The sequence below is a fragment of the Lepidothrix coronata genome, unplaced genomic scaffold (genome assembly GCF_001604755.1).
Source record: "Lepidothrix coronata isolate B3197 unplaced genomic scaffold, Lepidothrix_coronata-1.0 Scaffold9, whole genome shotgun sequence".
NCBI classification, from domain to species: Eukaryota; Metazoa; Chordata; class Aves; order Passeriformes; family Pipridae; genus Lepidothrix; species Lepidothrix coronata.
The window spans coordinates 11064030-11077485 of record NW_016690189.1 but is presented as its reverse complement, the minus strand read 5'-3'; the positions used below and the strand labels follow the sequence as shown (position 1 = coordinate 11077485).

The 13456-nt window shown below is 41.8% G+C and overlaps 1 protein-coding gene and 1 long non-coding RNA gene across 3 annotated transcripts; one reads left to right on the top strand and one right to left on the bottom strand.

Moving 5' to 3' along the window:
- Positions 1 to 3793: 3793 nt before the first annotated feature.
- On the top strand, positions 3794 to 5513 carry LOC108492209 (histone H1.03). Of its 2 annotated transcripts, XM_017804263.1 has the most exons (3): positions 3794 to 4801; positions 4894 to 5083; positions 5243 to 5513. In XM_017804263.1, exon 1 carries the CDS (start codon positions 3805 to 3807, stop codon positions 4483 to 4485), a length of 681 nt encoding a protein of 226 aa, XP_017659752.1. In that variant the 5' UTR covers positions 3794 to 3804; the 3' UTR covers positions 4486 to 4801; positions 4894 to 5083; positions 5243 to 5513. The 2 variants fall into 2 exon arrangements, with proteins under 2 accessions (XP_017659752.1, XP_017659751.1); XM_017804262.1 differs by having other exon boundaries at positions 3794 to 5083.
- Positions 5514 to 5760: 247 nt separating this feature from the next.
- Positions 5761 to 12474, bottom strand: LOC108492234. Its single transcript, XR_001873048.1, has 3 exons — positions 12450 to 12474; positions 6973 to 7013; positions 5761 to 5848 (listed from the first exon to the last, which is right to left on the bottom strand). It is a non-coding gene; the product is annotated as an uncharacterized LOC108492234 (long non-coding RNA).
- Positions 12475 to 13456: the final 982 nt, after the last annotated feature.

The window sequence follows — 13456 nt, the reverse complement described above, 5'->3', positions numbered from 1 at the left end:
ATGCCTCTAAACCCTCAGAGCTTGGGCTGTTACATAGTAACAGGAATTCTGCTAACTGCTATCAATGGAGTTTGGGAACTTTATGAACTGATTTTGCCATATGGAGGAAAAGTAAAAAAATTCCACATGGGTTAGGAATTTTGCAAACATTTTTGACTTTCCTCACTACACTATACCAGAATGTTATCTGCTTGTGTCATATCTGGAGTTTCTAAAGGGCAATAACTTTGAGTTGCTTTGGACAAGAAGGCCTCATTCCCATCCTACCCTTACAATTCAGGAAGGAGCTCTAATATGGTTGTTACAAAACCACTGTAGGTCACATCCTTCTTCCATCAGCTTTGGGAATCTGTGACCTGGAAAATGATTCTTTCTCACCCATACTTATTAGTAGATCTATACTGTTGACTAAGCATAAAACGACCCTTCTTATCATTCTCATCCTTTTGCCAGCTTTAATAGCAGCTTTTAGGTCTCATGCTGTGTCAGAAACTGCTATTGCTCCACCCGAGAGAAAATGAAAAATGAAAAGTTACAATCCATTTGAGCTTCTTCAAGCTGAGCAGCAGGGTTTCTATCTTCCCAAGAGTGTTACTGGACAAAGGCTGGAAGACAGAGAAATAGTTTTCATTTGTATTTGAATGGTGTTTCTGTGATTTCAACACTGATCTATTTCCTGACAATGAGGCATATTTTTTGCATGAGAAAAAAAGAAATAAATTTGATATGTCTTTCAAATGTGGATTACAGACTTTTTGAACATTTTGTACTGCATAACCCACGATGAACCTTGCCCTATATGCAGAAATTCTAAGACAAATAAAATAAGCTTGCCCTACAACCAAGCCAAGAGCCTCACCCTTGTGGAAACCACAACTCCTGGTGAAGAAATTAGCTGTTATTCATTTACACATGGGATATTGAAAATACTGAATCAACATTTATTATAGGACATTTTGACTTTAATTAGTCATTCAGGAAAATAAATGTCAGTAGCCACAGAGGAAAGCAATGGGAGCCTATGACTCTTTTAAGCAGAAAGAATCAGTGATTCATGATTTACTGAACAGTAGGACACCTGTGCTTGGCATCAGCTTTGAAATTTTTTATTAAAACACGGGAAAACAATCATTTGGTACTACCTACCCCATTCCTCTTTGGAATAGGAGCAAGGGGAAATGTTTGGTTTCTGTAAACAATCTGCATAAATTTGAATTCATCCAGAGCAGGTGTGGGATTTTAATGCAGAATCGGAACTCACCACATTTTCCTGTCAACGGCTCCTTTTTTTTAATTTTTTTTTTCTAGTCACCTCTAAAAAAAAACTCTGGGTAGAATCTCTGCAAAAGCCTGTGCTACTCCATAAACATGTTTCCTGGAAGGAAAGTCACAGCATTTTAAAAAAAATATTTCAGTATTACTACTGACACTTAATGATTCAGAAAATGAAGGGAAAGTGAATGGAGTGATGATACCCAAATACAACTTCTACCTGAAGAAACAGGAGAATATCAAAGTCTGGAGAAGCCTTCCTGCTATACCTGTGTTAATTGCACCAAGTTGTTAATTTGAGCACTTGATCTCTGTTTTGAGTTATATTTTATAGTGGCTGAAAAATAAAATGTTAATCTACAGTGGCTGAGAAATAAAAACCTATTTACTGGATTAAAATACAAATATTTGGATGATTCTAGGATATTACGTTTGAACTCCCAAAAGTAAAATACATCTGAATAAAAAAGCCAAAGAGGTAAATTATCTCTGAGTTGCATCAACGCTCAAGTCTGCCCTTCCTGTGTTCTGGTTTTATGCCCATCTTTGGTTTTGGTCTGCATTGTAGAGATCATAATGACTTTTTACCTATATGCATCCACAGCCTGATACTACCAATCTGTCCTTTCTTGGTCGCAAATCTCTCACACATGGTGGGTAGGGATTATCTCCAATGTTCAGTAATATATCTTACATGAAGCAATGATGAGCTTGAGACACCAGCATCAGATCACTAAACACTTCAGTCTCTAAGTAAGTCAACAAAATATCGTGACAATGAAAGCCAAGAAAAAAGTTGTTCTGTTTATATTTCCAGGAATCTTGGAATCCGTTTCTGTCTGAAGGAATTAGGGAAAAATAAAAAGATTACTATGAGTCTTTCAAAGTTTGATAAGGATTACAGTACTCCCTGTACAAGTCCAGAGAATTCACAGAAAGCTGCAATTATATATGAATAGCTCGACACAAACAAACTACTTACATACAGATATCAGAGAATTACAAAATATTAGCCCCAGTGCCTCTGGGAGGCGTTGAACTCTCTATTCTTTGTGCCTATGGGATTACTACTACTAGTTTAGAAAAAAAATATTTTCCTCATTGTCAGCATTCTGATGCAGCAATCAGTAATGTCACTGAGGACCTTAATCCTCCCCCATTATATGTAATAAACACGAGATTAAATGGGCATTAAACACAATTTCCCATTTCCGTGTTTAATAAATAAACAATCACAGTCCTGCAGTACACTTTGCAGTTTTGTCATGGTCGTTATCACAGCCACATAATCCAAAACACATATTTACCTTCGTTTTATAGGTTTTATAGATTACTGAAAGAGACCTCACTAAGGTGTATTTTTTTTCAATATTTACCTTCAAACAAAGGTTTAAAAAACCCCCCGGTATTCCAAATTACTGGTACTTGATCTAACTGTAGCCCTTTAGATTTTTCAATTAAACACGGGTAATTAGAAAAGAATATGACAGTTCACAAAGGCTCAAGTTACTGTGTTTTTTTATTTTCACAGTCCCAGATAGTGGGAACTCTATTACCTACCTTTCATTCGCCCTTTTACATTTACTTTTCACCCTGAATATATTTGTTTACACATTTTTAGGAGCTGATGGTAGCCCGGATATCTAGTGTATGAAACACGATACTATTGCAGGCAGACTGTTAAATGGCATTTAAAAGAAAGCAACATGGCCTTGCAAACGCAGCAAAGAAGTGATATACTGCAATTGCAACCATCATGACTCCTGAATTTAACAAACGAATGCGACTTCATCAAGATTACATTGAAAGTGCGTTGACAGAAACACCAGTCTTCAGAGGGGGCACGTCGGAGCTTTGTTCCAGTGACATACCGAAGCAGAAGGAAAATAACATCGACTTTCACACATGCAGCTAAAGCACAAACGCCTCCCCACAGGGCATTAGCTAAGACACCGGGATTGCTGAAGGGACGCTGGGAGGGATGATTTCGGAGGGAAGTGGCTCAGCCGAGGGAGTCAGCTCTGCATCCGCGCCTGGGACCATGGGGCAAAACTGTGTTACTTCCTCGGCTTTAATATCAATTTACTGTGAGACCAACCGTCCAAACCACGTTGGTTTTGGCCTGCTCGGTAGGGAACCTTCTAAAGAACAAGATTTCATGCCAGTTGTGCCCATTTAGCCCATGGTATAATTTAAATTTAAAATAAAAACAGAAGATTTCTCTCTGCCGAGGTCTCTGTGGCTTCACGCTGCTAAGTTTCAGCGGTCGCGTTTCCCTCATTTCTACTCCTTCCAATGGGAAACTCCATTAGCTTGTAGGACAGACTCCCTCCTCTCCTCTCGGGCAGAAACGGGGTGCATCGGCAGCAAATTTCGTGAGGAAAAAGTCCTTTTTGGACCGGGAAAAAACACAACGGGTGCGGCGGCGGGCGGTGGAGCAGCGCGCGGCGCACCAATCAGCGCGCGCGGCGCTGCTATAAAAGGGGCAGCGGCGCCGCTGTCTCCATTGTTCGCCCGGATCCCGAAGGAAGCATGGCTGAGACTGCTCCCGTCGCTGCGCCCGATGTCGCCGCCGCCGCCCCGGCTCCGGCTAAGGCTCCTGCTTCCAAGAAGCCGAAGAAAGCGGCGGGCGGTTCCAAAGCCCGCAAGCCCGCGGGGCCCAGCGTCGCCGAGCTCATCACCAAGGCCGTGTCCGCCTCCAAGGAGCGCAAGGGGCTCTCCCTCGCTGCGCTCAAGAAGGCGCTGGCTGCCGGCGGCTACGATGTGGAAAAAAGTAACAGCCGCATCAAGCTGGGAATCAAGAGCCTTGTCAGCAAAGGCATTTTGGTGCAGACCAAGGGCACTGGCGCCTCCGGCTCTTTCCGCCTTAGCAAGAAACCTGGAGAAGTGAAGGAAAAGGCTCCTAAGAAGAAAACAACTGCAGCCAAGCCTAAAAAGCCAGCGACTAAGAAACCTGCCAGCGCCGCCAAGAAGCCCAAGAAGGCAGTGACAGCGAAGAAGAGTCCTAAGAAAGCCAAGAAGCCGGCGGCTAGCGTGGCCAAGAAAGCAGCCAAGAGCCCCAAAAAGGCGACAAAGGCTGCTAAGCCTAAAAAAGTGGCGGCAGTAGCGAAGAGCCCTGCCAAGGCAAAAGCGGTGAAGCCAAAGGCAGCAAAGCCAAAGGCAGCCAAGCCAAAAGCAGCGAAAGTAAAGAAGGCAGCGCCCAAGAAAAAATAAATGGTTCGGAGAAAATCCTGTCTGCCTTGCAGATAAACCCAACGGCTCTTTTAAGAGCCACCCAAGTTTTCACAAAAGGAGCTGAAACTTCTTTTTTACATCTCGGGGGAGGGGGTGGGTGGGTGTGTCTGTGCGCGCACGCGTACAGTTTTAACCTTTTTTTTTTCCGTTGCTCTCGCTTACTTTCAGGTGGACTTGGTAATAAATTTCCGCGCTCTTGTTTTTTACAGGTGCTGGGCAGCACCGCAGCACAGCTGATTTCAAGAAAGTCCCCTGGCGTTGGTGCAAATACCCTCCCGTTATCCGCAAGGAATAGGTGCGAGCCCGGAGTCTCCGTTGGTAGTTAAACAGCGCTCAGGGCGTCCCGGCTCTTGGGAGCAGGGCTGGCAGTGTAGTTTCTCCTATCAGCCTGGAGACGGGAGAGCCGCGTTCTGAAGCACCTCCCTCCGCCCCCGGAGACCGACAGATTTCGAAAAGCCCGCGCTGCGTAAAGATTGGCCGCCCCGCTCTTGGGCTTTTCTACTGCCCAGCAGTTTTCAGGTTAAAAAGGCGTTTCACCTTTTATAAGTTCACTCGGAAGAGGCTTAAGAACTTCCTGGTACGTCTCTTCCCTTCCTCCCTTCCTCTTCGCCTCCCGCTCCCTCACTCCTCCCCCCGGCTTTTCCACTTCCAGTCTAGTTTTCCTCCTTGGGAAACTGTAGGGCGAGGAGGATCTGGGATGCGCGGAGGTTTCGAGCTACCGTGATGCTGCCCGCAGGTCCTCCACTTCGGTGCTGAAACTCCTGCGCCTTGGCGCTGCCGGGCTCGGCTCTTAGCTGGGTGTTCGTTTCGTCAGTGGAGGCGCTCGGAGACGGCGTTGGGCGCGGTAGGAACCCGCGGGGGTCGGAGCCTCCCTCGTGTATCCCCCTAACCCTGAAACGGCCTCGTTTCCCCGATGAACCTGTTTTTCTAAATATGGGTTCTTTCAGCTGGCGTGCAAGCCATATACAGAGTCGAAATATTTGATTTTATATCATATCAATGCAGAGATGGGTTCTAGGTGGAATATCCACAAGGCTAGTGCACTTGCAGTATGCCAGGTTTTCATTTTTATGGAATTCGAACAATAAAAAGCTGGTATTTTCTGTACACGTAACAACCTACAGATGTAGTCACTGGTTTTGTGTTCTCCTGTCTCTGTTTAAAGATACAGTGCACATGCTCTATGAGGAAGGGGCTTATGTGAGTAAGGGGCACTCACAGTCTAGGGGTGGGTGCTTACCATGTTAATGAGCTCAAAGTTCAAGCAAAGTTGTTCTTTGGGTTTGTAGTTTCATTTGTAGTGTTCTCCAGCTCTTGCTTCTCAGGGCATGCCTCTTGGTTCCTGCAGGTTTAGTTATTCCCTCATTTTTCATAAGTGCTTTTATTAGTGCTGTACTAAACTTAGATGAATTTGCCACCTTCTCATGGTACTTTATTCAACAACTCAGCCATACTCTCCCTCCCTTGCTTTTACTGCACTCAAGTGATACCCTTCTCTCCTTTTAGCTCTGTCTGTGTGGAGGGGTGGGAAGCAGTCAGGGAGCAGTGAGGGGGGAGAGGCTGTTTCCTTGCTTTAGTCACCGTGCTGGTACTACTGCTTCCCCAAGGAAGAATGGGGAATTTCAGGAAATTACCTACTTAGCTCTCAGCACAGATGATTGATCTCATGTCCATAGCTGTTAACCTCATATATCTCAAGGGATCACCTGGAAACAGGGTCCCTGCAGTTTGGAAGAGAAATGGTGGGATTTGATTTCACTGGTATTCGTGTTTTCGCAGACTTTACAGCATCCTAAATCTGTACTAAAAGGGGAAGAAATACAAAACAGAGCATCTATTTTGAAGTCTTGTTCCTGAAACACTGTTCTTACTCTTCATTGCCTCTTAGGGTGAATCCAACATTTTGATCCTTGCTTGAGTTTGTGATCTCTTCCTTTACATAACATACACACTGGCATACACACCCCACTTTTTCTGAAATTATCTTGCCATATCCCTTCACCCTGACAACCTGAATTCCTGAGTTCACTTGCCTGGGCCCCGGTTTGGGGTGGAGATGTGCTTCCCAGACTTTCATAGTTAGCATTAGTGGAGGATGTCAGGAATTGCACATGCTAATTCTCAAAGGGTTTCACCCGGCTGGGTGCACTGACCCAAAGAGAGTGGGTCAACTGCAATTTTCCAGCCTGCTACCACTATTTCTGGGAGGGAAACTAGGGGAGAGGTGTTTTGACTGGGCACGGTCAAACTGCATGTATATTGTTGTAGTAAACGTGGTATGCTTAATTTATTCTTAAAGCTGAACTTGAAAAGGTGAAACCATTTATAGTCACATGGGCAAAACCATACCTCACACATCCCTTCTATCTAAATTGAACTCAGCAGGACAGCCCTGGAATAAATACTTCGGCCTCTGGATAAGTCTAGGTAATGACAGAAGTTCAGTCTTAGCCAGTTGCAACTTACCCTCGCTGCTCACTTTGGGGAGGCATCAAGCTGGTCCTTTTCTGACAGGTAAGAGGGAAAACTCAAACTGTTATAACTGTATTTATACAGTTATTTTGTATTTATACAATTATGTTGGAGCAGTTACACACTTCAGATATTGCAGTAGAAGGGATTTAGAAAATTAGTGCATTACCGAACACAAGTGGTGGTGGAGAGCACTGGCCTATGTACAATAATACCTTTACAGGCAAAGTGTATATAGCTGTGGCTTCAGCTGAATAGACTTTATCACTCTTATCTGGAGATAGCTGCTAAATTATGGAAGACGTTGTTCCACACTACAGAAAGGAAGTGTGTATGTATGCAGGAACACTGAACATATTGGCTGTCTAGGCTCCAGTGTCCAGTACAGGAACAAAATTAACATCCAACCAAAAAATCCTGTTAAACTTGTAAAGCTGGTTTGGGCAGTATAGCATAAATACCTATTGGATTTTTTTCTTCCTACTAAAAAAAGGGAGTGTAGCGACTAAACGCAAGAGTGGCCTGAGAAAAATCATACTGCAGGGATAAGTGTAATGTCATTTTTATGCCAATTGCACCGCTGGCATATAAGTCTGTAACCCTGATTCATCATTGCTCATTCTTAACCCCTCAGCATTGTGAATGCCATCTCATCTTATCTATGGGATAGGTGTGCAAAACTCCAGACTGATTCTCCCTTTAGAAATAGCCTATGTTAAATTGCCAAGTAACTGCCATGATGTCCAATTAATGTGTGTCCGTCAGGACCACACATAACCTTCAGCAGGTTTCTCTCTAGCTCTCAAGCAGATTCCTATTCTGATCATAAGAAAAGTTGATATTCTTAGAAAAAATGTTGCTGTCATGCCTCAAATTTCTAATTAACTTGCTGAACTGGGGTTTAAATATGTGATTTATGATTGCAGTGAAGAGGGAACACATCTCACTGTTCTATGACATCTTTTTTGGACATCTGGGCATTAATTTGTTTTATCAAACATGTTAAGATGCCCTATGATACTGGGGAAAGAAGGAAAAGAGATGAGCTCTGTTCAGCATCTTCTAAGATGTGCTATATGGTAAGATGGACAGCTTGAAAAGAACTTGAGATGTGTTCATAACGAAAAATCAAACCTCAAAACAGCTAAGGTGCCCTAATGTTTGATTTTGTTATCTTATAATACTGATGAACTTGTCACACTCCTTATTACAAGGAACATCTTCCTTGCTCATCATGCCTTTATCTCCATACCTCTCCTAGGTGGATGTCTTTTCTATGAACCAATGAGCAGAAACTTCTCCAGACATTTCCTACCACATTCAGTAGTTGCATTAATATCCCAAATTAAGATGCCATCAAGACTTCTGTATTATTTGACAGAACATCTCTATTTATTGAACTACTTATGTCCACTATGTCGTGTGCCCAGACTGTTCCACATTTGCAAAGTACTCAGACTAACAGATATTCCAAGATGAATAGCAGATTCGTTAAATTTCTGCAATGCCCTCACTGCATGAACATTTACTTATACTAGAGACTCTAAAGAATATCATTGTTTGGAAAGCAGGTGATAGGGAAAACAGAGCTTTAGGATCTCAGGCAGTAAACATATTTTGTTTTGTGAATAGTTCTCACCTGGGAATGGGATGGCAACCAGGCTGATTAGGAATTCTGTGCAAAAATTTGACACAGAGAACTGAGCTGCTGATGGTGAAAGAGGAGGTGGTTTAATAGGAGGAAAAAAACCAGGCCAGTATGACAGTGGGCAGTCATACTTTGTCAGAAAACAAAAGGATCTGCTTTGTCATTTTAAATGCTAAGATGCCCCAAAATGAGGAGGAAGGTCAAAAAAGAAGAGTTCAGCATTGCAAATTATTACAATTACATTTCTCTTCCATAGGGTCAACTATTTATTTCACAGATGTACTTACTGAGTGAATGTGCATATCAAAAGTTTACGGTGTTCTATCACTGGAAGTAGAAATGGAGAAAGAAAATAATGTCAAATGAATCAGTGAGTTAGAAAAAGGTCTAAAAATAGCAGAACAGACTGTTAGCAACCTGCCAAGAATTCTGTTTAAGTTAGTCATTCACAGAATAATAAATTTCCTTGGTACCGGTGAGCAGGTCTATGATGGGGTTACAGAATTTTTCATCAGCATTAGTCACCACAAAGCCCAATTGCCTGTCAGATTGCCACAAAACCAGGTAATTTTCATAAATGTATTTCTTTACATCCTTGTTCTCTGTTAGTGAGTTATGTTACTCCTGTGCTTCTTGTGTATCTGTATCTTTTCTGGTCATCATTGTCATGTGAGAGTAAGAGTTTATTCAGCATGGCCTTAGCATGTCTTTGAAAAATTATTAAAAAGTCTCTCTTAGAGGCTCACTTCTTAAAAACACCAAAGCTGAAGTTTTATTTCAAGTGAAAGTACTCCAATAGTTTCCAAAAAACCTTCTGCATTTGATTGAGAAAATTGGAAGCTGGTCTTGCATAAAAGGTTGAACAATGTTAGTTTGTGCACAAAGATGTTTCAAATTTGTGCTGGAAACAGTATTGATAACAAAGGCTTGTTTTTAATATTGCTGAGCAATGCTTACTCAGCATCGAAGCCTTTTCTTCTTTTTGCACCACCCCACCAGTGAGGGGGCTGAGGGTGCACAAGAGGTTGGGAGGGGACACAGCCAGGACAGCTGACCCCAACTGACCAGAGGGATATTCCAGACCATATAGTGTCATGCTCAGGCAGCTAAAGTGGGGAGAAATAAAAGGAAAGAGGGCGTTCAGGGTGATGGCCATTATCTTCCCAAGTCACCATTATGTGTCATGGAGCCCTGCTGTCCTGGAGAACACCTGCCTGGCAATGGGAAGTGAGGAATTAATTCCTTGCTTTGCTTTGCTTGTGTGCATGGCTTTTGCTTTACCTATTAAACTGTCCTTATCTCCAATCACAAGTGTTTACATTTTTCTCATCTCTGGAGGTGAGTGAGTGAGCAGCTGCATGGTGCTTAATTGCTGGCTGGGGTTAACCCATGACGGATGAAAAAAGCAGAGAAAAAGTCCTTCATAGTATCCTGGGCTGAATAAATTGTGAAATGTATGTTTTGTACATTTCAAGACTAAGTTTATAGGTTCTCAAAGAGAAGGAGCAGAGTGGAGAGACAGCTATAGTGTATGGACAGAAGCTTGGGACAACCACTGTGGAGTCTGGAAAAGTAAGAGTACAATATGAATGGCATTTATACCAGACTTGTTCTCTGCTGCTTGCGTGTTGGTACAGATTTGGGCCAGCTTCAGTTCAGGTACAGAACCACTTTTCAACCAGACAGCTTTGACTTAGTAAGGTTACACAACATAGTTTTTCTTCCACAAATTTCTTTTTTACTGTCTAGATCACAATGCACCCAATTTACTGCTGGGCACTGGGAGTTACCAACCACTTTTTTTTCTGTGGGAATTTGAAATCCCTTTTTACCAGAACAGGTTGTCAAAGCACAATAAAGTCATCAGTGTGACTCCTCCTAAGATTCCCATTCACTCTCAATTTTGAACAATTCTTCCTAGATTTGGAGTTCTGTTTTATTCTGATTTTCACTTTGCAGATTGGTTTTTGTGATCTCTTGCATTTCTATTCCTATGTGAGTTTTGTTCATCATTCCTACAGGCCTTCTGCTGGGACATCAGTGAAACCTCAGTGAGTGGAGAGTTTCCCCATAAATGAGTTCAGGATTGTGCTGCCGGGAGTTGGGGAAAATTTGAAATGTAGAAAAATAATAATAGGATTATTGTGTACATCAGTCACTGAAAACTTGATCTAGTAAAAGAAATCCCTACCCACAGCACAGGGGTGTGGGATGTTGACCAAGGACCAAGGCAAGGGCTGTATCTTACTGTCTATGGCCTACGCTGTGTACTTTCCGTGTCATCTTTGTGCATGGAGGTATGTATCACTGCCGTCAAGTGAGAACGATTTGATTGAAGGAAGAGTTCTTGTGGAGATAAGATGGTCCTGCTTTAGCTCTGAGAAACAACACAGAATAGAACAAAGTCATATTATCTGAACTTTGAGGGACACATGGCCAAAAAACTAATTTTTGCCTGAAAAGGAGTCATTTAACTATTAAAACTCATACTACTACATATGCAAATAAACTTAATGAAGTTTGTGTTACCACACATATGATTATATTACTTAACTCTCCACCTAGATCACGCCATACATAAGAGGAGAGTGGGATAAGAATGTGCTGTATATAAGAAAGGTAGAAATTTCACCTACTTAGGAGGAAGACCCTAAAAAAAACCTTGGAGACCATCAACGGGTTACTCTCCTCTCTCTCCTCCCAAGTGGGGAGGCCTTCTTGCTAAGCTTCTGCACACAATTGTTATTATTATTATTATCCAGGTTAATCCAATATTATTGTTCTTGTTGGAGCTCTATCAGAGCTTGTGCATTTAGCAATGGCTATTTCAAATTGGTATTTCTGTTGCTTCAACAAACTGCACTATTTTTGAATCTGTGATTACACAAGTTCTTATTGAATGCAACCAGATCTGTAGTGCTGGATCATAAACTGCACTATTTGTGAATCTGTGCTCATGAAAGTTCTTATTGAACACTACTAGGCTTACAGTGCTGAATTTGCAGTAATCAGAAATTAAGCCCAGCTAGAATGCAAGGGTGTTAATTTTCTGCCAAATTTTTAACGCAACACAGAGGTTAATCTATATGATCTTGAGTGTCCCTTACAGTGCAAATAATTCTATGGATCTCAAGTTCCAGTTTAATTCATTGAACTGATCTCACAGACCAGATGATATTTGATGTATACTTTAGAATCAGCTGGAAGGGAAGAAGAGAGGGAACTCAGCTCCAAACTTGCTTCACTTTATTAGTTGTATTTCTGTCATGAGTTTAAAGAAATTCTATGGAGAAGCATGTATCTATTATTTTTTAAAAAAAATCCTTTTCCAGATTGTTCTGATATTTTGCAAAGGAGAGAGACAGCAAGAGACAGAGAATATTATATGTAGTCACAGATTCTTGGGCAGAAGAAGCTCATTATGGGGGAGGGTTATACTATGAGGCTCTAACTTAATTTCATTCCCTTTAAAAAAAAAAAAGGCAGAAACAAAAATTCAGCTTTGCAGAGCTGGACAGCTTATGAAAAATGCATAGGTATGTGATTTGGCGAAGCCCAGAATTTTCTGATAACCTCATGGCAGACATCTGCAAGTGGTAATAACTCCCAGGAGAGGCCCTTGATACAGAGCCCCTGAAGTCTGATTGAGCAGACTGAACAACTGGATTTTCATGGCGGAGTGGGTTCAAGCAGCTCTGCAGCAGCCAGTGCTAAACTACTCTGTTCGTAACATCCCGTGGATTTGTTTGTGTACACAGAGAGTGAAAAAGCCAGCTGGAAATGTTACACCAAGTGTATCCTTACCAGTGCAGGGCATACCTACCTTACTGTCAAAATCTCCTGGGAATGACAGAGGAAGTGACTATGGAGTGCCTAGTTTCTCATGGTAGCCTGGTCTTCCGCAGCAGTCCAGTCATGGTCCCTGAAATTCCCCCCATGAAAGGAGCAAACTGGCCTTAGGAGAGAGAACACCATGAACTTGGCTTTGGCATCCCCACTGTACTCTGGAAATAAAGTACCTCCATTGCCCAATCTAGAATGCTATCATGTTCCTTGTGGAACAGGGCCTTTGTTACTGGTTTGAAAATTTAGGATGTCTCCTTTGGAGTCTAGGTATTTGTCTTGCCCCATTTGGGTTTCTTTTGGGCCTGTGCTGAAGAAACTGTGCATGAATGACATGGCAGACTACATTATTTTCATTTGTCAGTGAGGAGCCACTGGAACACTAATTTCTCTGCTAACAGATGCAACATCTGTACCTGTGATCTGTACAAGGCCACCCTTATTTTATGTATTTAATTTTTCAATGTCTCTAAAAACAGCCACATTCTTGTCTTTGCCACCACAGCAGCGGAAAATCCTGTAAAAATATTAGTTTAAAAAATAGTTTTATCTTTTAAAAATGAAACTGAAACATGTAAACTCTTGATTAGTGTACCTTTACTGCTAAACTCACCTTCAGACAACTTTCAGAGAGAACGGCAAATGAAGATGAGAAAAAAAATCGAGGAGGGGTAGAAGTTCTCTGAAACATGATTGGACAGACTTCGCTGCAAGATTATCCGTTAAAAAACGTGTGCAGTAACTATATAAGCAGTAAAGCCGCACACGAGAATCTATGTAAACTGGTGAAATTGAAATACATAGGACATACCAATCTTTGAAAATAGTTATAGTGAAAAAATCAAAACGTAATTTAAGTGAATCAATAACTTTCTAATATTTTCTATGAGTGATAATTTTCTATGAGTGAGCTTTTTCTTCTAAACGATCACAACACATCAATTATTTTTAAAAATATATATAAGCTATTATACACAAAAACACAAT

What these genes read in the sequence shown, in the direction of transcription:
- LOC108492209 (XM_017804263.1), top strand. Translation starts at nt 3,805, where the DNA reads ATGGCTGAGACTGCTCCCGTCGCTGCGCCCGATGTCGCCGCCGCCGCC.